This window comes from Mirounga leonina, unplaced genomic scaffold (assembly GCF_011800145.1).
Source record: "Mirounga leonina isolate KUSES-001 unplaced genomic scaffold, KU_Mleo_1.0 Mir_197, whole genome shotgun sequence".
NCBI lineage: Eukaryota > Metazoa > Chordata > Mammalia > Carnivora > Phocidae > Mirounga > Mirounga leonina.
In genome coordinates this window covers 11,411,311-11,432,365 of record NW_023270494.1, presented here as the reverse complement: position 1 = coordinate 11,432,365, position 21,055 = coordinate 11,411,311, and the positions used below count along the sequence as shown (strand labels likewise).

The 21,055-nt window shown below is 50.4% G+C and overlaps 1 protein-coding gene across 2 annotated transcripts in view; it reads left to right on the top strand.

The window, feature by feature from the left end:
- The window catches only part of ARSG (arylsulfatase G), a 94,693-nt gene that overhangs the window by 47,789 nt on the left and 25,849 nt on the right, over window positions 1-21,055 (top strand). For both annotated transcript variants that reach the window (XM_035026183.1, XM_035026184.1), the window contains 6 exons: window positions 3,079-3,266; window positions 6,060-6,107; window positions 7,995-8,106; window positions 10,914-11,051; window positions 18,540-18,736; window positions 19,662-19,742. In XM_035026183.1, coding sequence (XP_034882074.1) covers window positions 3,079-3,266; window positions 6,060-6,107; window positions 7,995-8,106; window positions 10,914-11,051; window positions 18,540-18,736; window positions 19,662-19,742 — 764 coding nt within the window. The remainder of the gene's footprint in view (window positions 1-3,078; window positions 3,267-6,059; window positions 6,108-7,994; window positions 8,107-10,913; window positions 11,052-18,539; window positions 18,737-19,661; window positions 19,743-21,055) is intronic.

The following is a 21,055-nucleotide window of genomic DNA, read 5'->3' as shown; positions in this document are numbered from 1 at the left end:
CCCATCCTCTCCCCATCCTCTCCCCATCCTCTCCCCATCCTCTCCCCTCCCTTCCCCCTGTATTTATAGAGTCCTGTTTTAGGAGCTGGAGATAAGCAACGAGCAGCGAGCAACAAGCAATGAGCAACGTAGGCCAAGCCTTCCTCCTCCTCACAGGGAGCTTGCATGGAGGGAGGATGGCCCAGAATGAAAGGACACAAAAACATACCAGATAATTGGGGTTGGGGTCAGTGCTACCAAGTACACCCCAGGGTGCCTGATTAGAGGACAGCAGAGGCCCCCTTGCAGGAAAACCAAAGGGGGAGGAAAGGCCATGCGAAGATCTGGGAGAGTGTGCCAGGGGGAAGCTGACCTTGGGAAGGAGCGGGCATTTTGCAGACCCGGACGAAGACTGTGTGCTGGTGCCCGCGGTGGGGAGGGAAGGAGAGGCCCAAAAGATGGGCCATGGGGGAGTGGAGCAGGCAATCATTTCATTCATTAAGCAGTGGTCAGAGGGGGCACTTTAAGGCCCACCTTCGGCTGCTGGGTGAGGATGGGTCAGATTTGGAGAGGAGGGGAGAGGTGGGGAGAGGAGGGGAGAGGCACCGAGCCCTTCTTGGCTCTGCTGACCTGGTGTCTGTAGGCCAGTCCCTTACCCCATCGGACCTTGGGCTTCGCTCTGCCCAGGGTGGCGGCTCAGCAGGGGGACCCGGCTCCAGGCACCCTGGACACGCGTGGTTCTGACACGCCAAGCTGTATGTTAAGCTGCCCCTCCCTACCTTCCCTACCCTCCCGCTCAGGCTGGCCACCCACCCTGCCACTGCCCTGCTCATTCTAGACTCCGGGTTGTCATCCTTTTGAAACTTATACTATTAAACATTAATTATTAACCTTTAATATTAAAAAATCTCAAACATAAAAGAAAGTGAAGAGTCAAACATCAGTATACTCCACCATTGTTAACATTTTGCCATTTTTGTTTGTATTTGTACTATCTGTAAATAAGGTGGTGTTTTTCCTGAGTCATTTGAAGAGTGCAGACATGCTCTTTTATTATAAACACCATAGCATGTAGCTCTTGAGAATAAAACCATTCTTAATGTAATAACTTCCTTAATGTAATAAAAATATATTCCTAATGTAATAAAAATGTGGTATACATAGACAACAGAAGATGATTCATCTGTAAAAAAGAAGGAAATCCTGCCATTTGTGACAACATGGGTGTGGACAGTATGCTAGGTAAAGGGAATCAGACAGAGAAAGGCAAATATTATATGATCTCATGTAAATGTGGAATCTAAAAAAACCAAACTCACAGATGCAGAGAATGGATTGGCAGTTGCCAGGAGTGGGGCTGGGGTGTGGTGGGGAAATGAGTGAAGGGGGTCAAAAGGTACAAACTCCTTGTCATGAGATAAGTGGGCTCTATGCATGTGATACACAGCATGGTGACTAGTTAACCATACTGTATTGTATGTTTGGAAGTTGCTAAGAGAGGAGATCTTAAAATCCTCATCACAAGAAAGAAAAATCATAGTTATGGGAAGTGATAGTAATTCATCGAACTTATTGTGGTGATCATTTCCCAATATATACATGTATCAAATCATTATGTTGTATAACCTTCAGTGAATACAATGTATATGCCAATACAAGTGGAAGAAAAAGAAAAGAACAAAAACATTCTTCTACATGGCCATAATCAAGAAAATGGACAATGATCACCCAATGTCATCTTATATCCAGTCCATATTAAATTTCCCTAATTAGCCCCCAATTGTGCTGTTAGCATGTTTGAACTGGGATTCAGCCAAGGATCATGTATTACATTTGGTTTGTCTCTTTAGTGTCCTTTAGTATAGAATATCCCCCCTCTATCCCATTTTTCCCTCGGATATTGACTTTTTGAAGAACTACACCAGTTGTCGCAGGATGTGTAGAATGGTTTGTTAGATTATTTCCTTGTGGTGTCATTTAATTTGTTCTTCTATTAGCTACATTTCCTATAATCTGGAAATTAGGTCCAGAGGTCTGATTAGATTCAGGTTAAATGTTCTTGACAAGAATCCTCAATGAGATCAACTTCGTATCATCCTATCAGGAGACACACAAGGTCAGTTGCCCCATTTATATTAGTCACATGAAGTTTAATCACATTCCTGATGGTAGGAAAATGGCTAGACTTCTTTTATAGTTCTCCACAGTGTCCAAAAAAAAGATTGAGCATCTGTCATGTGTAATAGTTATAGCCGGTTCTTGTTACTGGCAGTAGTTACTCTGTAAAGTCATGGAGAACACTGAATTACAGAATACTGAACCTTGTTCCTAGGGGATCGACAGAGTTCAGTTCCTGCAAGCCTCTGGTTATGTTTTTGTCAACAGATCAGCACAGAACCTTGTTTTATGTGTGTTTCTGTTTAAAAACATCTTATTTAATATAGTTTTTGATTTATTAACATTGAGCTCATGGCCAACAGCCCTGTAACTCATTCCTGAATGAAGCTTATCTAGCACTTGTATTTTCTCCATAAGGCACATCACATCTCTACTAGGCTGAAGTAGCCAGCCCTCAGCCCTATGTGTGCAGGCCATTTTAAACATCAAAATCACCAACAGAAAGCACAAAAATGTAAAAACTATAGCATTCAGTAGACTGCAGAAAGGAAGACATTTGCTTGCTGTATGAGAGCCAAAACAAGAAGGTCACCTTTGTCAACCTCAGCTAGGGTTGTGCATATGGGGAAACACAAAGTTTTAGAACATCTTGGAATGTCCATGAGTGACCGCTTCAAAGCCACGAGTGTTGATTTTGGAGATACAGTTGGGTTTCAGTGAGTCGATGAATTCGAGATATGGAATCTTTGGATGAAGAGGATCCACTAAATACACCAGATCAAACCAATCTGAATGAGCTGTGTGACCCTGAATTAGTTGCATTACCTCTCTGAGCTTCATTTTCCTAACCTGTCCCTTCAAGGGGTGGTCTTTGAGCTTTTTCCAGCACCGGCATCCTGGGAACTGGGTAGGAATTGAACTTTTCTCTTGGTTTGGCTGTCTGTGGATGGAAGGAGCCCAATCCCTTTTCTTTCTGTGCAGGTTTGTGGATTTCCACGCAGCTTCCTCCACCTGCTCGCCCTCTCGGGCCTCCCTGCTCACGGGCCGGCTTGGCCTTCGCAACGGAGTCACGCACAACTTTGCGGTCACCTCTGTGGGGGGTCTGCCGCTCAACGAGACCACCTTGGCGGAGGTGCTGCAGCAAGCTGGCTACGTCACTGGCATGATAGGTAACACTGGAGCCCCGCAGCCGGGGACCCCCACCTCCCACAGCACTTCCGGCGGTGCCTGCCTTGTGTTTGCGTAGCCCCAGCATGCTGCCACCTCTTCTGCTCCCGTCTGCTCTTTGTTTATTTCTTGCTGTATAAGGTCGCAGAGCTTTGAGCTCTAAGTCCCTGAAAAGACCTAACAGCGAACTAAACCATATATGGAGCTATTTTCCTCCCGTTGTAATAAGCTGAGAGGTGAGTGATTGCTTGCATTGGCTCGGCGGCTCCCGGAAACCGTTTCTATTTTTCTGCTCCGCTGGCCGTAGTACCTTAGCTTTTGTCCTCATGCTCGTTGCTTCTTGGTTGCAAGAGAGCGGCTTCAGTCCCATTCACCATAATTCGGCTTCGAGGGAGGAAAAACAGGAGACGGGGTGCGGGCCTCATCTGTTCGCATCGACCGGGAAAACAAATCGTCTCTCGGACACGCCCACCCCTCGGCGCGGAAATGCACTTACCTCTTATTGGTGGGTTTGCGTGGCCCCGCCCCGCCGCAAGGGAGGCTGGGAGACTGGGCTCCGGACTCGGGTTGGGGCCCTGGCCTCCGATCCCGGAACAAAACCAGGGTTCTGTTGGCCGGGTAAGTGCGGGCAGGGGCGCAGGGTAGGCACGCAGCTTCTTTTCCTTTTATTTCCGTAGGCACCTCTTACTCAGTATTTCCTACCTGCCTGGCCCTGGGCTAAGTGTTTATTTGCATCGGGGTCCGGAGGTGCCTTCTGAGGGGATGATCTCCCCCATTATGTGTGTGGGGAAACCGAGTTCCCGCCAGGGGAGGGGACAGGTTCAGTGCTGCCCACCCCGGAGCGGGTGCGTCCAGACCGGTGTGACTGCCCAGCCTCGCTCCGACGCTTTGCTCCACTGCTGGTCCTCCCCGCAGAGGCCAAGGCAACGCGCAGTGCCAACAGGGCCCTCGGGCTGCCGGTGCTTGTTACTCTGACTTCCCAAGAGCTGGGTCCAGTGGGACCCCTGCCTCCCTCCACCGCGGTCCGTGAAGTGGCGAGGGAGGGTGTTATTGGTGCCTGGAGGCTCCAGTTTCGGGTGTTGGCCGCGCCTCCCCCTCTGGGTCAAGGAGCCCCACATGCTTTTACAGCCGGTCAATCTGGAGCGTGGCATTCATTGTCCCAGGAGGGCAAGCCCCAGTGGGAGGAGGTCCAGATTAGGATCCTGTCTTTTCATTCCCTTTCTGCCCGTACCCCAAGGTATATTCACTGTGAAGCCCCCCACGGTGGGCTGCGTACGCTTAGTGGCCCCATCACTTGCATCCGAGTCATGCTCACAGCTGGGAAGGGTTTGGCCCCTGGGGCTCTCTGACTCTCAAGTTTCATGAGGCAGCAGGGGGCTGGGTTCTTCCTGAGCTGAGCTGGATCTCCCTTGCCCTTCCCTCTTCATGCCTTTGAACTCCAAGTGAGCCACTGATTATATATTAACTGTTCAGCTGCCCCCCTTTCCCCTCACTGTGCATTGCATGTTAGAGGATGTCTAACCACATCCATGTGTTGACATCACGAACTTCCTATAAGCATGCTTACGGGAAAAATAAAAACCCCACCAAGGAATATCAAGCCCCTTTGCCCCCACCCACACTTCGCTTCTAACATTGGTCTACCGTCATGGGTTTTTTCACCGTCATACGTACCACCTGGTCCTCCTTTGAACCCCTTTCCTATTATTTTATATTTCTATGTAATACATTTTACATATTTGCAATACTTTTAATAATTTTAGAAATAACTTAAACACTTTAATATAATTTTGGATTTCCATGTAATGCTTAATCCAAGCATTCCACATAGTGCCTAATCCATTTCCCTCTGCTTTATATTACATTTTTTCGCAAAGCTACAGAGCAGTTGCAGAAGGGGAATAATAGACGCTCAGCTGCCCTTTCCCTGGATTCCCTGATTATTACCTTTTCCTACATGCGTTTGTCTCTAAAAGATAGTTTGGTAGTATTTTGTCAGGGCCATGTAAATAATTTACTTAGCCATCCTCCCACAGTTGCCCGTTTATTTCTTTCCCTTACGTGCTCTTCAGTGCTGGCACTGTTTAGATCTTTGGACCACATTCTTTTCTCTGCCCCTTGCCTCGTGGGTGGTTTCCCTGGGGTCTTTACTCCTCAGAGTGGAATTAGCAGGTCTGAGAGTTCAAACATGGTCAGAGCTTCCGCCACACATCGCCCAGTCATTCTCCCCCACCAAACATATGTGCAGAGCGAGAAGCAGCCGTGCACGTCCAGGCGAGCATCTCTGCACCGGAACAGCCCCGGGAAGGGGGAGGTGGTCTTGCATCCAGCCTCCGTGGGCTGCTGAGCATGGCCAGGGAGGAAGATGATGAAACAAGGAGGGAACCAAGGCTATCTGGGGCCCTTGCTGGTCGTCCGGGCCCCTGCAGGGCACGGGAGGGTGGCGCAGGTGCAGTGGGCAGCGCAGGGTTGCTGTGGGCACTGAACCCTCTTTGAGGGGCAGAAGCTCAGCCTGCTGGCGTCTCTGGGCCCCCAGTAAAGGCTTGCCTTCCTTTTCTCTGTGTGCTTTCCTGCGTAGGTCCTGAGTCATCTTTGCTTGCTTTCTGTGTCCCCGTGAACTCCCTCTCAGTCCCAGAGAGCGAGGCTTGACTTTCACACAGCATTTGCAGCCTCTCTTTGCTTGTCCTCTGTAGAGGGCAACAAGGGTGGAGGACTGCGTATGTGCTCAGCTCCCCAGAGGCACTGGGAGACCCCGCGGGGATTCCTCTGAAAGTCTCTCTCTTGCTTTCCTACAGGCAAATGGCATCTCGGACACCATGGCTCTTATCACCCCAACTTCCGTGGTAAGAATTCTTTGGGGAACTTATTACCTGGGAAACAGAAAGTAAAGATCTTGGTGTAAAAGGATTCCACTAGTGCTCAAGCCATCCTGCTTCTGGGGGACACCCCTCCTGAATTAGGACATCTTCATTCACAGGGTCACTTAGGTGTATTTGGGGGACCTAGGGCTCCCGTGGGTCTCACATTCTTCTCTCCTGGCGTCTTTCCTGCCCCCACCCCCCCGCCCGCCTTGGTGCCTGCTAGCCCTTTTGGCTTTCTCATCATGAGCCCATCGGTGTCCACATCTCAGGAAACATTCGGCCCCTGGGGGGTCCAGACATGTCCAGTGTGGTAAGAAGTAAAAATTGTCCAATGGGTTCATGGAAGGAGGCCATAAACCCAAACAGGAGATGCTCCCTCTTGCCTTCTTCCTGCAGCTGTTCACTGCCTCAGACTTTTGACTCTCTGACCTTGGGGAATAGGCCAAGATCAAGCTGCCTGAGCCAATTATCTGAAAATCAGTTTGCTGATTGGTACATTCTCTGAATGTCCAATTCACCGAATTATTGATGGCTTTCCAAAGTTGTGGTTTTTGCTTCCGCTATTCACCGACCTGCCTCTTCCATTTCAGATGGGAACCCACAGACTTTCTCTTGAAAGTGATTTATCATTATCTCAGCTGCTCAGGCTTCTCCCCAGTCCCTCCCTGGCGCTTGCATCCCAGCTGCTTCTGCTATCTTACAAGCAAACGGGTGGCCTTTTCCTTAAAGGTGGTTCTCTGACTATTCTGTAGACTTCTCTGCCTCCCCACTCTGCCCCATTATCTCCCTCTAGCTCCATGGAAAGAGGCCACAGTGCTGTCTCCTAGACATGGGGGAACGTAAGCGGCTGAAGATATTTGCATTTGGGGAACGGTTTCTAGAGAATCAGCCTGCAACCAGCCTTCAGCCTCGGGCTCCTATCGGCCAACACCCTGTCCTACTCCTTCCTCCTCTCTGGTGCTCCTTCCTCCCCCTCTCTTCCCTTGTGCCCTGTTTCTCAGTTGGGCTTCCCTGGCATCTTGCACATGTGCTTTGTGAAGAGTGGCAGGTGAAGGAAGTGAAGACCTGGCTATTCCACTAAAAATGACCACAGAACATACTTTTCCCACCGGGTGGTGTTTTCTCTTGACAAATGAGGAGGTTGAACTAGATTGGGGGTGTTGACACCTTGAGTGCGTATTTCTGGAGTCCTGTGCTGGTGTGGGGGATGGATCCTGACACTGGATCCTGCTCAGCAGGAAGTGGTGCCATTTTTGATTTGTGGTGTCTGCCATTGGGCCTGAGAAGAGAGAGCACCTGCCATACATTTGTGTCCCTGGACCAGATGGTCTCAAAAAGCCTGCTGGCTTGGGCACTCTGAGGTTTCTTGATTCCTATCTCCGAGTTCATTTGTATCCCCTCCTGCTTCTTGTACCCTTTCTGTGGTGCACTGTCCTGGTACTCCATTACCCTCATCTAGACCTCTTATAGTTTAATCTATATATCTTACTTCCCCTTCAGGCCCTTGAGGGCAGTCTATTTTATTCCTTCCAGTGCCATGCATGTACTTGATTTTCACCACCTACTTACTGAATGTGTTCATAAGTGCCCTGGGGATGGTACGTGTGCGATACTTCTCTCCATTTCCTCCCACTCTGGGTTAACTCTAATCCCAAGATGTTTTGCAAATCTAGTCTTACAGCCAGAACCCAGCAAAGTGTTTTCTTTGCATACTACAAAGGGATATTAATCAAATCCTCTTTTAATTACATACTCCATAGCACTGCAGTATTAAATCATGGAAAATTAAATTTTTGTCCTGGGTGTAAGAATGCAGGCTCATAGAAGAGAAGCCAAGTGGGGGGTGCTCACCGGTTGCTTCCCTTCCAGGTTTTGATTACTACTTTGGAATCCCATACAGCCATGATATGGGCTGCACGGATACCCCGGGCTACAACCACCCTCCTTGTCCAGCGTGTCCACGGGCCGATAGACCGGCAAGGTAATCCCATCCAAGCAACTGGCAGTGGGCTCCAGAGCAAAGTGAGGTCCCAAGGGTGTAGTCCTTTAGGAGTAAATGAGGAAGGCCACAGGAGACAGCTAAGCCCGTAAAAAAGAGTATGTTTAGTGCAAATTTGAATGCATTATTTGCATGCAGTATAAGAAAACTTTTAGCAAAGGTGAGGTCAACAAAATTATTTTATTGTTTAGCTCACCTGGGAAGAGCCTTGTGCTGCCTTGGACTTACCCAGGTGGGGCCTCGCGCCACCTCTGCCTGCTGCCTTCGCTGCTGGGCCACTCGCCTGGCCTAGACACTGGACATAAGCGGGGTAGAGAGAGGGAGAAAACACAAAGGGCTCCTTACAAGCTTCGTCACCCTCCTCCCCTGGCAAAGAAGCCAGCATTCCGGCTTCGAAATGCCATGCCGTCACTCCACAGGATGCTTTAAAATCCTGTTCCCTGAAATGGGGAGATGCTCAGGACATACTAATATGTGAAAAAGGCAGGAAACAAGTCATCAGCAATGTGCTCTTAGCTACCTCTGTATCCACATCTTCACAGCCCTACTGAGCGGGACTCAAAGGAAATAAGCCCAAGTGCTAACGGTGGTGCATTCCCTCAGGTTGCGGGACTAAGGGGTTTTCATTTCTTCTTTCTTTCTCCTTGTATTTTCCAAATATTCTGCAGTGAGCATGCAGTGCCTTTATTATCAGAAAAAGGTGCTAAACTTTATTCAGGCAATAAAGCAACGCAGACCAGGTGCTCTGGTTGCTCAGCCCGAGCACTGTGGTTATTTGTAAGGTTACAGGTGTCGGAGCCACGGGGGAAGGCAAGTCTCCGCTGGCTCATTAATAACACAATAGTCAATATAATAATGGCCACGTATTGAGAATTGTTACAGCCTAGGCACTCTCCGTGCTTATTTGCAATCCACATGACCATTGTGTGAGGCAGGTATTTATCCTGATTTTAGAAGTGAGGAACCTGTAAAGGTACAGGAAGGGACCCGCTTGCCCAGGTCACCCTGCAGCTGTAAGAGGTAGCGGTGGTGATCCCAGTCGGGGTCCCTCTGAGTCCAGAGCCCACGTGCTACTCAGACTGTGGTCGCTGGCCCAGCATCGTGGTTATCACCTGCGTGCTTGTTAGAAAAGCAGAATTTCGGGGTGCCTGGGTGGCTCAGTCATTCAGCATCTGCCTTCAGCTCAGGTCATGATCCCAGGTTCCTGGGATCGAGCCCCACATTGGGCTCCCTGCTCGGCGGGAAGCCTGCTTCTCCTTCTCCCACTCCCCCTGCTTGTGTTCCCTCTCTCACTGTGTCTCTCTCTGTCAAATAAATAAATAAAACCTTAAAAAAAAAAAAAAAAGAAAAGCAGAATTTCAGACCCCCGCTACCCCAGGCCCCAGGTCTGGGTCTGCGTTTTCACCGGCTGCGCAGGGGATTCGCATGCACGTGGCAGTGGGAGAAGTGAAGCTATAGCTCGTCTCGCTGCCCTCCCTACCAGCTACAGCCCGTGGGCCACGGCTGTGGGCACACCTGGCCATATCGTGGCCTGCCATATGTCAGCCAGGCCCCTTTAAATCCATGCTAAATCAAAGAGAAAAAAAAAAGGGTCGGTTTAGTAGGGGTGGGGGAAGGGGAGAGATTGTAGGTGATGGTGGAGTTGCCCCAAAGTCATAACAACCTGAAAAACTTGACACGGACGGTGAGGTTAGCATTGTGATGCCTAGTACAGTGATAATCCTTTTTCCCTTTTCCAAAAATTGTGGCCCTTGATTATTTACCCTGGTCTGACCTTGTCTCCTAAGCTTTTGGAAGGGGAGTGTATGCATCTAGGTGTGATGGGGGATTTTCTTCTCTTTCCAGTCCTTCCCTGCCCCACGAGGACAGTTTCCCGCCCTGAGATACCTCCCATCCCCCCATCCCCCCATTCCCCCCCGCCCCCACCCACCATGGTTCTCAGCTTCTGCTCTGTGGCGGCCAGGGTGGAGGGCTAAGTGTTGATGGAGTGCTCGTATGCTGGGCAGCGTGCAGAGCGCTAATGCTCACTGTCTTCTTTTGTCCTTCCAGGACCTCATCAGAGGGCAGGGGCATGCTTCAGATAAGGAGAGTTGGGGCTCTGAGAACTTAGGTAACTCACCCATGGGTCACGGCCAGAGTCATTACTCAGCCACTCATGTGGGGGCCTTCACGGGTCAGGTTCATCTCCAGCTCTAAGACCGTGGACTGAGTTTGTTTTTTTCCAGGAGATATAACTGGTCTGACTCCCACTTTTTCCAGTGGCTAAAGCTTCTCCAAATTCCCCGAACATGGTTTGAAATGTTTGAACTGTCCCCAGCCACCTGGGTTATGGTCAGACGTCAGGTCACGTGAAGTCTAGGTGGTTGACCTAGGAAAGCACCAAGCATTGTGCTGCGTAGACAGAAGTCATCATTTAGGGAGGTCGGCGGAAAAAGCCAGGGACGGCGGCTATTGGTTGGCTGTGGGACTCTGCTTGAGTAAGTTAGTTTGTTTGGACCTCAGTTTCTCTCGTAGCAACATGGGAGTAATAATGTCTGTAGCTCATGGAAGTCTTTGTGAGCTTTGCAGAGTGGCCAGGCTTGTCCGAGGAGCATAAATGTCTGTTAGAAGGAAAGGGAAGAAGGTGTTTTATTGGTTTTCCACTAGAGGAAATGGCAGACAGGAAAAATCATCTGGGGCCAGGTTATTAAGTGTTTTGTATTCATGTGCATTGCTGCATAAAAGCATTTTGTTAGACAGTGCGGCTACATAGGTCGTGGAAAAGGATACCGTCTGTGGTTTCCACACAGGAACCTTGAGAGGGACTGTTACACTGATGTGGCCCTTCCTCTCTATGAAAACCTCAACATCGTGGAGCAGCCCGTGAACCTGAGCAGCCTGGCGCAGAAATATGCCGAGAAAGCGACCCAGTTCATCCAGCATGCAAGGTAAGAGTCCCTTGGCCCCCTGGGGCTGCCCCCCGGCCCCCACCCCCCATGTCCCCTGGCCTCAGCGCCCCTCCAAGCCATGCTGGAGTTCCTCTGCCCAACAAAGATGGACACATGCATGTTCCCGGTAAATGAAACTGGAGAACAGTCTCCCCTGGAATCTCCAGGCCTGGGTTAGAAGCTCCGCAGGTATGTTCTCTGAGTTCGCAGGAGCTTTCCCTGACCCGGCTCAGATCATGCTCTATTGTCATTGTCATTCTGTCCTCTCCTCTAAGCTCCCGGATGGTAGGGCCTGCTGCTGAGTTCCAGGCACTCGGAGCATTTGTTGATTCACTCGTGGGCTGGGTGGCTTAGCTTCATCCTGCTGCGGTACCAAACTCACCACCAGCTTACTGGCTAAAACAATAGCAGCTTATTCTCCTCCAGATCTGGAGGCTGGACGCCAAAATGAGTCTGATGGGGCAAAAATCAAGGTATCAGCAGGGCTGTCTCCTTCTGGAGGTCCCAGGGGAGGAATGTTTTTTGCCTCTTCTGTCTTCTGTGGCTGCTTGTATCCCTTGGCTAAGGGCCCCATCATTCTAATCTCCGTTTCTATCGTCCCTTTGCCTTCTTGTCTACTGTAGCCAAATCTCCTTCTGCTCCCCCTTTTAAAGACACTTGTGGTTATATTTAGGGTCTTCCAGGTGAATCCGAGGTAATCTCCCTATCTCCAGATCCTTAATTCAATTGCATCCACAACGTCTCTTTCGCCATAAAAGGTAACACTCGCAGATTCCAGGGATGAGACCCCAGATACCTTTGGGGGCCATTATTCAATATAATGCACGGGGGTTACAAATTCCAGCATCTACAGGGCCCTGGTAGCTTCCAGAGGGAAGCAGGCTGCGTGTAAGGCGTTAGGGAGTGGTGGGGCCTGTGGCGAACTTGAAACACAGGCCCCCTCTAAGGGAGCAGCTGCTACCTAGCTCCGGCTGTCTGTGGCTTCTTTAGGGGATGGGAGCCAAGACTGTCAGATCCTTCTCTTTCACAAGACACACATGATACCTGGTCCATATGTGAACTCTCCTCATCTTTAAATGTTAGAAATGACTCATTAAAAATAACAAAACATAGGGGCACCTGGATGGCTCAGTCGTTAAGCGTCTGCCTTCGGCTCAGGTCATGATCTCAGAGTCCTGGGATCGAGCCCCACATTGGGCTCCCTGCTCGGTGGGAAGCCTGCTTCTCCCTCTCCCTCTGCTGCTCCCCCTGCTTGTGTTCCCTCTCTCTCGCTGTCTCTCTCTCTGTCAAAATAAATAAATAAAATCTTAAAAAAAATAACAAAACACGAAAAGCAGAACCCGGCCGCACCCCTGGGTGCGCATGCATAGATGGTGGGGTGCAGGCCTGCGCCTACCCACGGTCGCCCCGCCTCGCCCACCTGGGCCTCGCCCTGACCCTTCACAGCTGCCTTTGCTCTGGCCTCTAACGAACCTGGGTGTGCTCAGCTCCTCTTTCTCCTATGACTGCAGACTCCTCCAGGGTGGTGGGACATCTTCCAGCAGGTTCTTTGGTATTCCCTGCAGCCTTAGCCTAAGAGGGCGAGAAAAAACGTGTCGCATGCCTGTCTGCTTGTGCAGAATTAAAAATGGACTCCACCTGTGGCTCACTGAGCATATCGGTCCTTGAATGTAAAAGAATCCCCCCAGCCCCTTGCTCAGCCACAGATGTTTCTAGAGAGAGGGCAACAGGCAGAGCAGAGGTAGCAGTTTATTCTCGATAATAAAACCTACTTACGGCCTAAATCTGGAGAGCAGCCTGCTGGGGCTTCAGGGGTCCCAGCTTAAAAGTTTTTCAGGGCTTTCTGAGAAACACTGGCTTTTTTGTCAGGTGGCTGATATGAAACAGGCAAGCCCCTTCTCCCATTTGGAGAGTTGAACACGTCTGTGCTCCTTGGAGCTTCGAGATGATTCAGGTCCCTATACCCCGTGACAGGTGGTTGCTTCGTGACTGGTGGGGAGAGCTCAGTCCTCAGTGCTTGGGACAGCACAGAGCCTCAGAGGAGGAGTGGCAGCCCACTGGGGACGAGGGACTGCTTCATGCTCTCACGTGGGCACATGGCTGGTCACCCACCAGTTAACTAATCACTTCCAAGACACACAAATCCATGAACAGCCTCCTTACTGTATGAAAAAGGTGAAGAGTTTGCTAATTTATAATTAGTTATTAAGTGAAAAGTCACATGAATCCCATTGCCTTTTAACCTTACAGAAAAGAATCCTTAGGCACGCTGATTTCTTTAGGATTTGACTTGCCAATTCATCCGTGGTTTTTGGGGCATCAGCAAGAAAGGGCCCCTAGATCTGCACTCCTCCTCTGTGACCCTTGCCCCCAGGGCCAGGCCCTCCCCACACCTGGGCCTGTGTGTCAAAACTATCAGGAGTCCCAAGAGTGGGGTTTCCTGCTTCTCCTTGGCAAGAAGCCGTCCCTAGACTTCTTTGAAAGTTTCTACTTAGATCTTTGGTTGTATTTAGACCCTTGACCTGGCAGCATGCCCAAAGTTAACCCTTGATCTGGGTGTTTTGTTTTGTTTTTTTCAAAGATTTTATTTATTTATTTGACAGAGAGAGACACAGCGAGAGGGGGAACACAAGCAGGGGGAGTGGGAGAGGGAGAAGCAGGCTTCCCGCCGAGCAGGGAGCCCGATGCGGGGCTCGATCCCAGGACCCTGGGACCATGACCTGAGCTGAAGGCAGTCGCTCAACCAACTGAGCCACCCAGGCGCCCTGATCTGGGTGTTTTAAACAGCAGGCCAAGCTCTTAGCTGACAAAAAAAGGAGAGAGTAGATGTCATGGGCCCCTGGGTCATGGAGCTGCCAGCCCTCTTGCCCCCCAGGGTCTGGGACAGCACACTGAGCCTGAAGAGGGAATATGGGGCCTGACAAGAATGAGTGTGCTGGGCCCAGGCTTGAGCAATAGCTTAGGATGTCTGAAATCAGAGTGCGTGGTCAATGTGGCAGAGCATTCATCATTCAGAACTAGGTCCCAGAGATACACAGGTGACAGACAAGCCCCCCCTGCCGGTCTGGGCTGGAGCCGAGGACCCGCATCAAGGTCTTGATTCCCTCCCGTACTTGACTCCTCGATCCCGCCCCCGCATTGCCCTCCCCCTGCTGGTCTGCCCCTCGCCCTCCATGCCCCCAGCGCCCACCTGTACCCACCAGCCTGCCACCTGCATCAGGGCTCCGGGTTCAGCTATAAGCTTGTGCCCACTCCCCCCCCACCCCCTGCTTTCCCCTCTCTTCTGTGCCAATGCTCTGATGAATACAGAGTGAGGCAGAGAAGGAGCTAAGAAACAGCTGGGCAGTGGGACCTGGGCTCTTCCTCTCCTGCAGCTTCTCCCCAGCGCTGTTCCACCTGCCCCCAGTGGCCACCAGCACAGCCCACCTGTAGCCCCCCGCCCCCCCCCACCATCCTGTAGACCTCACCGTCTTAGGGATCTCTTGCCTCACCCCAAGCCCGGCTTGGTTCCTCCATTACACCATCCCACAGCACCCCGTGTGTAGTTCTTCTCCATCACTCCTACTAATTTGTAAATAAATATCTGATTCATTTTTTAGTAGCACTTTCCTCTCCTGTTTCCAATTCGATGTGAAGCTCCAAGAAGGTGGAAATCCTATCGATCATGTTCATGGCTCTATCCCTGGTGCCTGGGGCCTAGTTAGAGCTTAATAAATATTCCCTGAAGGAGGGAATAATGAGTGAGTGACTTTATCTTGCCCTATAGATGTCCCGGTGATATGCTAAGTATACAGACGTGTGTGAGAGCTGTCCTTGCTTTTGAGTGGCTCGCAGGCTAGTAGGGAGACAGATTTGTATTATCAGTGCCGACGAGGATGGTGAGGGAAGGGGAGACAGGGGCAGGGAGCAGGAGACCATCTGTGGGAGACCTGGGAGTGGAGGAGGCGTGTCGGTGGTGGCTTTTGAGCTGGATCTTAAGAATTGAGTAAGTGTTTTTAGGCAAGATACCAGGAAGTTACTGCCAGGAGAGGAATAGCATGACCAAGGCATAGGAAGGCAGAAGGTGAGGTGTTTGGGAAGCTGGCATATAGAGAAAGAGTCTGTGAGCAGGAAGGAGGGTAACACTGGAAGGGACCCAGGTTGGGGCCTCGAGTGCTGGGCTGCTTGGTTTGGCTGCAGTGGAGCCCCCCGTGTGCTTCTAAACGGGGAACTGGGTTCATGTCCGGGTTTGAGAACGGTGTCTGTAACACGGAAGCCCAGAGAAAGATGGAGAAATGTGTAGGCAAGTCCATTCCAGAGAGACCCCTTGTCTGAGCCGGAAGCCAACCAGGCAGATGCCTACCCCTCCTGGTTCCACCTGCAGGTCTGGCTCTCTGGCCAGACGCACACTGGGGACCTTTCATGAGAGGTCTTTCTATCTCAGATCAGATGATTTTGTCCAGATTTGGCTGTCCTGGGTTTTAATCTTCAGTACACCACCATGCCCTGCCCCATCCTCTCTCTCCTGGAATGTCCTCTCTGACATCTAACTTTTTTTTTTTTTCCTTCTCTGCTCACTACTCCACTTATTTTGCCACACAATTCATATGTATCCCCTTTAGAAATCTAAAAAATCACCCTGAATACCACACCCCAGAGACAACCCCTTTTGGTAGATTTGAGCAAGTTCTTCTAGCCTCATTCTGTGCTGGTGCATAAACATATATATATATATATATATATATATGTATATATATATTTAACAAAAATGGAATCGTACTGTCTTATAATCAGCATTTTCTTTTCTAGAAAGCAGACTTCCTCTGCTCTTCATTATTGTATTACTACTTTTATGTACAGCACAGGAGCATACTGAAGGGCTGGCTTGGGGGATAGTTGCGCCCAGGGAACCAGTGTGTGTGGTTTTCGCACAATGCTATCTTTCTGAATTCCGGCATGGCATCAGGATGCAGGTAAAGAGGTACATCCCTGAGCACCACGCATCATGTATTATTCAGAACTGTCCATGAAAAGGCTGCCATTTATTAAGTGCTCCCTATAGACTGTTAATAATCACAGCTTTATCGGGGAGGTATAATCGTCCCCGTTGTAGAGTCGACCGAGGTGAAGTTAATTGCCCAGGGTCGCACAGCCATGAAATAAAAATCCCAGGGATTTGGATGCAGGTCTCCAGAGCCTGTGCTTTCTGTCTGTGCTGTGCTGCTTTTGCTCAGCCTTGCACATGCCTCTCAGCCTCTGGCCTGGGGTGCTGACGGGACTTTGATAACGGGTGGGAGTTTAGAGCATAATGATGGGGATGGGACAAAGTGTGGGCAGTGGGACCTCTCCCGCCCCCCAACCTGGTAAATAAGTAACAACCAGCACTCTGGGGGGAAAAAAAGCCCTGATTTGGAACATTTGCCCATTTCTGTGGTGTGAATAGTCTCACGTTGGCTAATTTCAGGCTACCAACACGATGTCACTGAACGTGGAGTTGTTAAGAGATGCGCTAGAGGACACGGTCAGATGGCATTTGCACCACACAGATACAATAGATAATCTCAAGAGCATGCATGTCTAATAGTAAAATGTAGTGGAGTAATCAGGATGCGCTAAATCATAAGAATTTAGGACTTCTGCTTTTCGCATGATTTATTTCATTGTAAGTTGATATCGTTTAATTTTTAATGATGGCCATGTGTAACAACTGGCTTGCAAAATTCCTGGATTTGGAGTCGGCTCCAGCCCGCATGCCACTGCGGGGTGGTATCTGCCTGGTGGAAACAGGCGCCCCCTCTGGGTGGCGGCTCAGCTCTGCCGGGGTGCCTAGGTTGGCCAGTGGACTGTGGGCTGGAATTAGGCATCTAGTCGTTCTGTCAGCAGGATGTCCTGGTGCAGGACACAGCTTATACGACTGTACATTGTTGTCCCCGGGAGAGCAGGCAACAGACACCGAGTCAGCACTATCCAATTTTACTCTCCACAAGGATGAGAATGTTCTCTATCTGTGCTGTCCAAGATGGTAGCCGCCGGCCATCTGTGGCTACTGAGCATCTGAAGTAGTCACCTTGGGCAACTGAAACACTGAATTAAATAGATGATATAGATCATATAATATATAGAATTCTTATATATGTATATATAGTGATAAATATACATGACATAAAATTTACCTTCTTAAGTGTACATTTCAGCGGCATGAAGTACATTCCTGTTGTTATACAACCATCACTGCTATCTGTCCGCACAACTTTTTTTCATCATCCTAAACTGAAACTGTACTTGTTGGATGCCAGTTTGCCCTTCCCTCCAGTCTCAGTACCCAGTGTTCTACTTCCTGTCTCCACGAAGTTGACCACTCTCGGGACCTTCTCTCGGTGGAATCCTATAGTGCTTGTCCCTTGGCGCCTGGCTTTTTTCACTTAGCCTAGCGTCTTCAAGTCTCATCTGTGAATTAGCCGGTGAGACACTGAATTCTTAATTTTATTTAATTTTCATTCCTTGAAACCTAAACAGCCACACGTGAGTCGTGGCCGCTGCATTGGGCAACGCAACCCTAGAAATGTCGCAGAGAAACCGTTGGTTAAGATGGAGGCGAGGCCCCTGTCGTGGGACTTCTGTCCTGAGTTTTATGCCTGTCGACGACGAGAGCTGAGTACAGGCACAGTCCCGATCAGGGGATCCCGGGAGTCGGGACGCAGGGGGCTCCGCAGGACGCAGTTTGAGGCAGAGCCGGGGAGCACTCAGAGGACTTGATGCAGGGTGATATAAATTGGGGTAAGCTAAATAATCGAGGGCCAACTTGAAAATCTTATCTCTGGGGGAGCTGGTGTAAAAAAGACCCACGCTTCTATCACCTCTCTATACCAACTTAATTGGTCCCCCCAAAGACACCTTCCCCCGAAGGTGTGGCCTGTGGGAGGGGGCTCCATGAAGGTCTCTGCTGCTTCCGGAGGGTCGGAGGGTCATAGGGTCAAGGCTGGAGGGTCGGAGGGTCAAGGCTGGAGTTCCGCAGCTGGCTGGATCCTGTTCCTTGCCTAGGGGTGGGGGAGGGGAGACAAACAGGAAGCAGAGACCACCCGGGCTCTCTCCACACCCCAGAGGGGAATCAGCAGGGTTAGAACAGGGGCAGCCAGCAGCCTGGGCCTCTAACAAGGCCTTGATCTAGATATTCCCGGTGGTCACGTGCGTCCTTGGAATGGCCTGTGATCAACGCGAGTCATCCATCCATCTTCTGGAAAGGGCTGAGGCTGGGAATGGATGTGATGGCCTGGATGCTGCGAAAGAGCAGAGACAGTTTTAAACTATTGCAGTGACTCCCGGTTTTTAACTGGCTAACCAGATGACCTCCACATGCCCTTGTAGGGCTGTAGACCCATGTGTGCTTCCTGAGTTCCCCGGGGCAGAAGGCATTCTGCGGCTTTTCTGTGAGGCAAAGGAGAGACACGGAGAGCCTGGACAAACCAGCAGAGCCTTCTGGAGAATTACCTCTTGGCTCTCCCGTTTCAGCGCCAGTGGAAGGCCCTTCCTGCTGTACGTGGGCCTGGCCCACATGCACGTGCCCTTATCCAGAATGCAGCTCTCAGCAGACCCACGGGGCCAAAGGCCATATGGCGCAGGTCTCCGGGAGATGGACAGCCTGGTGGGCCAGATCAAGGACAAAGTCGACCGCACAGCAAAAGAAAACACATTCCTCTGGTTTACAGGTGAAGTAGTCAAATCCAGCCACCTCACTGAGATCTGATGGATAACCCTGCTCACACCCCTTCTGAAGAGCAGAATCCGGCTAAGCGATCCTCTTTCACGGGGTAGGGGGCTTGCTTTGAACTTGGCGTCCTGCTAGTGTTTGTTGGCCTGAGTGCTGAGCACCTGCCCACTGGGGCCTCCAAGGCTGAGCCGCTGGAAAAGTTTGCACAGAGAGCAGGTACCCTGCTGGCCTCCTCTGTATTGATTTAGGGCCATCTGGGCAGTGACTTTGACACTGCAAACCTGTATAGTCCTCGGGTGCTTCTCAGGTTTCCTCCTCACCATCTTCCTGGTCCCAAAGACTCCAGTTGTCACCGGTCACCTTTTGGCTGAGTGGGCAGAGCTAGTGAGCTGTTTAAAGGGCCTACTGAGGCATTGTGGGTCCCGGGTGCCCGTCTGGACCCGGGATGAAAGCACTGCTCTCGGGGGAGGCAGAGACCCGGGCTTGAATCTGTCCATTGCTATTGGAAAAGGCTCTTTACCTTCTCTGAGCCTGTTTCCTCCTGTGCAAGACTGAGCTCACAATAGCATCCACTGCATAGCGTGTTGGACAATCATGAGGTAATGTCAGGGAGGCCCGGGGTGCATCCTAGGTGCTCAAGAAAGAGCTGCAGGGCTAAGGACGGTTGTAAAACTAGATGAGAAGGTAATAGTATCTAAGATAAGAACCTCACCCTGGGGCTAGCTTGGAGCAGGGAAAGCCCACCTCTCTAAGAGCCCTCCAGAGGCAGGCCTCGTATAACAGGTCATTCTTCAGGGGCAGGGATCATATTTTTTTACAGTTTCTTCTCCTGCTGAGACAGGGATATGGGATCAGGGAGGGAGAATCGGCAAAAACATCCACGAGCCTATCGATCACTACATGTTGCTTCTTTTTGTTTCCAGGAGACAATGGCCCGTGGGCTCAGAAGTGTGAGCTGGCAGGTAGCGTGGGTCCCTTCACTGGATCGTGGCAAATTCATCAAGGTAGGGACTCAGCTGGGGTTGGTACATCCTGTAGGGGTTGCTGAGCCCAGGTCGGGCTGTGGGGTCTGTCTCTGGGATGACCAAATCCTATGCAGGCCTTCTGGCCATCATTACGAAACACAGACAAGTTGATCACCAGCTGCCAGCTCGTGGGGAAGAAATAAACTGAGAGATGAGAGTTTCTATTGAGCCTGGGCCACCCCTTTCTTTCCTCCCTCCTCCCACCTCCCACCGCCCCCGCCCCCGGACTCCCTCAGGGGACTGGCCCTCAGTCCATGGACCTTCCAACTAATACACTTCACCTTGACTTTAATCCCACTGCCCTTGCTTTCTTTGCTTTCCTTTTTTATTTTTTTCAGTCATCTCTCCATCCATCCAACCATGAATTCATTTCGTTCATTCAGGAAACATCCAGGGCATAAATACGCAGGGTTTTTATACACATTATCCCTAAACCTTACAATGTGGGAAGGTAGGTAGTAACACCTCTATTTACAGTTGAAGAAGGAGAGCCTCAGAGAGGCTAAGAACTTGCCCAAGTGCACACAGCTTGTGAGGAGGGAGCCAGGCTTGCTCCCCCAAGTTAAAGTCAGTGATCTCCCCACCACACGACATTCTTTCCTTTCCAGTTAAACCTCCCTGAGCCCCCAGCTCATTGCCCATGTGCTCTGGGAAAGCTGCCCCCCAAGGACCACCCTTTCTTTTTTTTTTAAGATTTTATTTATTTATTTGACAGAGCGAGATACAATGAGAGAGGGAACACAAGCAGGGGGAGTGGGAGAGGGAGAAGCTGGCTTCCCACTGAGCAGGGAGCCCAATGCAGGACTTGATGCCAGGACCCTGGGATCATGATCTGAGCTGAAGGCAGACGCTTAATGACTGAGCCACTCAGGCGCCCCAGGACCTCACTTTCTAAGACAGCTACTGGGCTGGGGACAATTTGGCAATAAGGACCAACGGCTTGGAAAATATACCTGTTGATGCCTCAGTTCTTCCTGATAAGGCAAGTAAACAATGATACATATGAAAGTATGGTCATCGCATCGGTTTTAAAAAAAAACAGTTGGGGGGGCGCCTGGGTGGCTCAGTTGGTTGAGCAACTGCCTTCAGCTCAGGTCATGATCCTGGAGTCCCGGGATCAAGTCCCGCATCGGGCTCCCTGCTTGGCGGGGAGTCTGCTTCTCCCTCTGACCCTAACCCCTCTCATGTGCTCTCTCTTATTCTCTCTCTCTCAAATAAATAAATAAAATCTTAAAAAAAAAAAACAAAAACAGTTGGGCATTATCCAAGTGTCCAGCAAGAGAGGAGTGTTT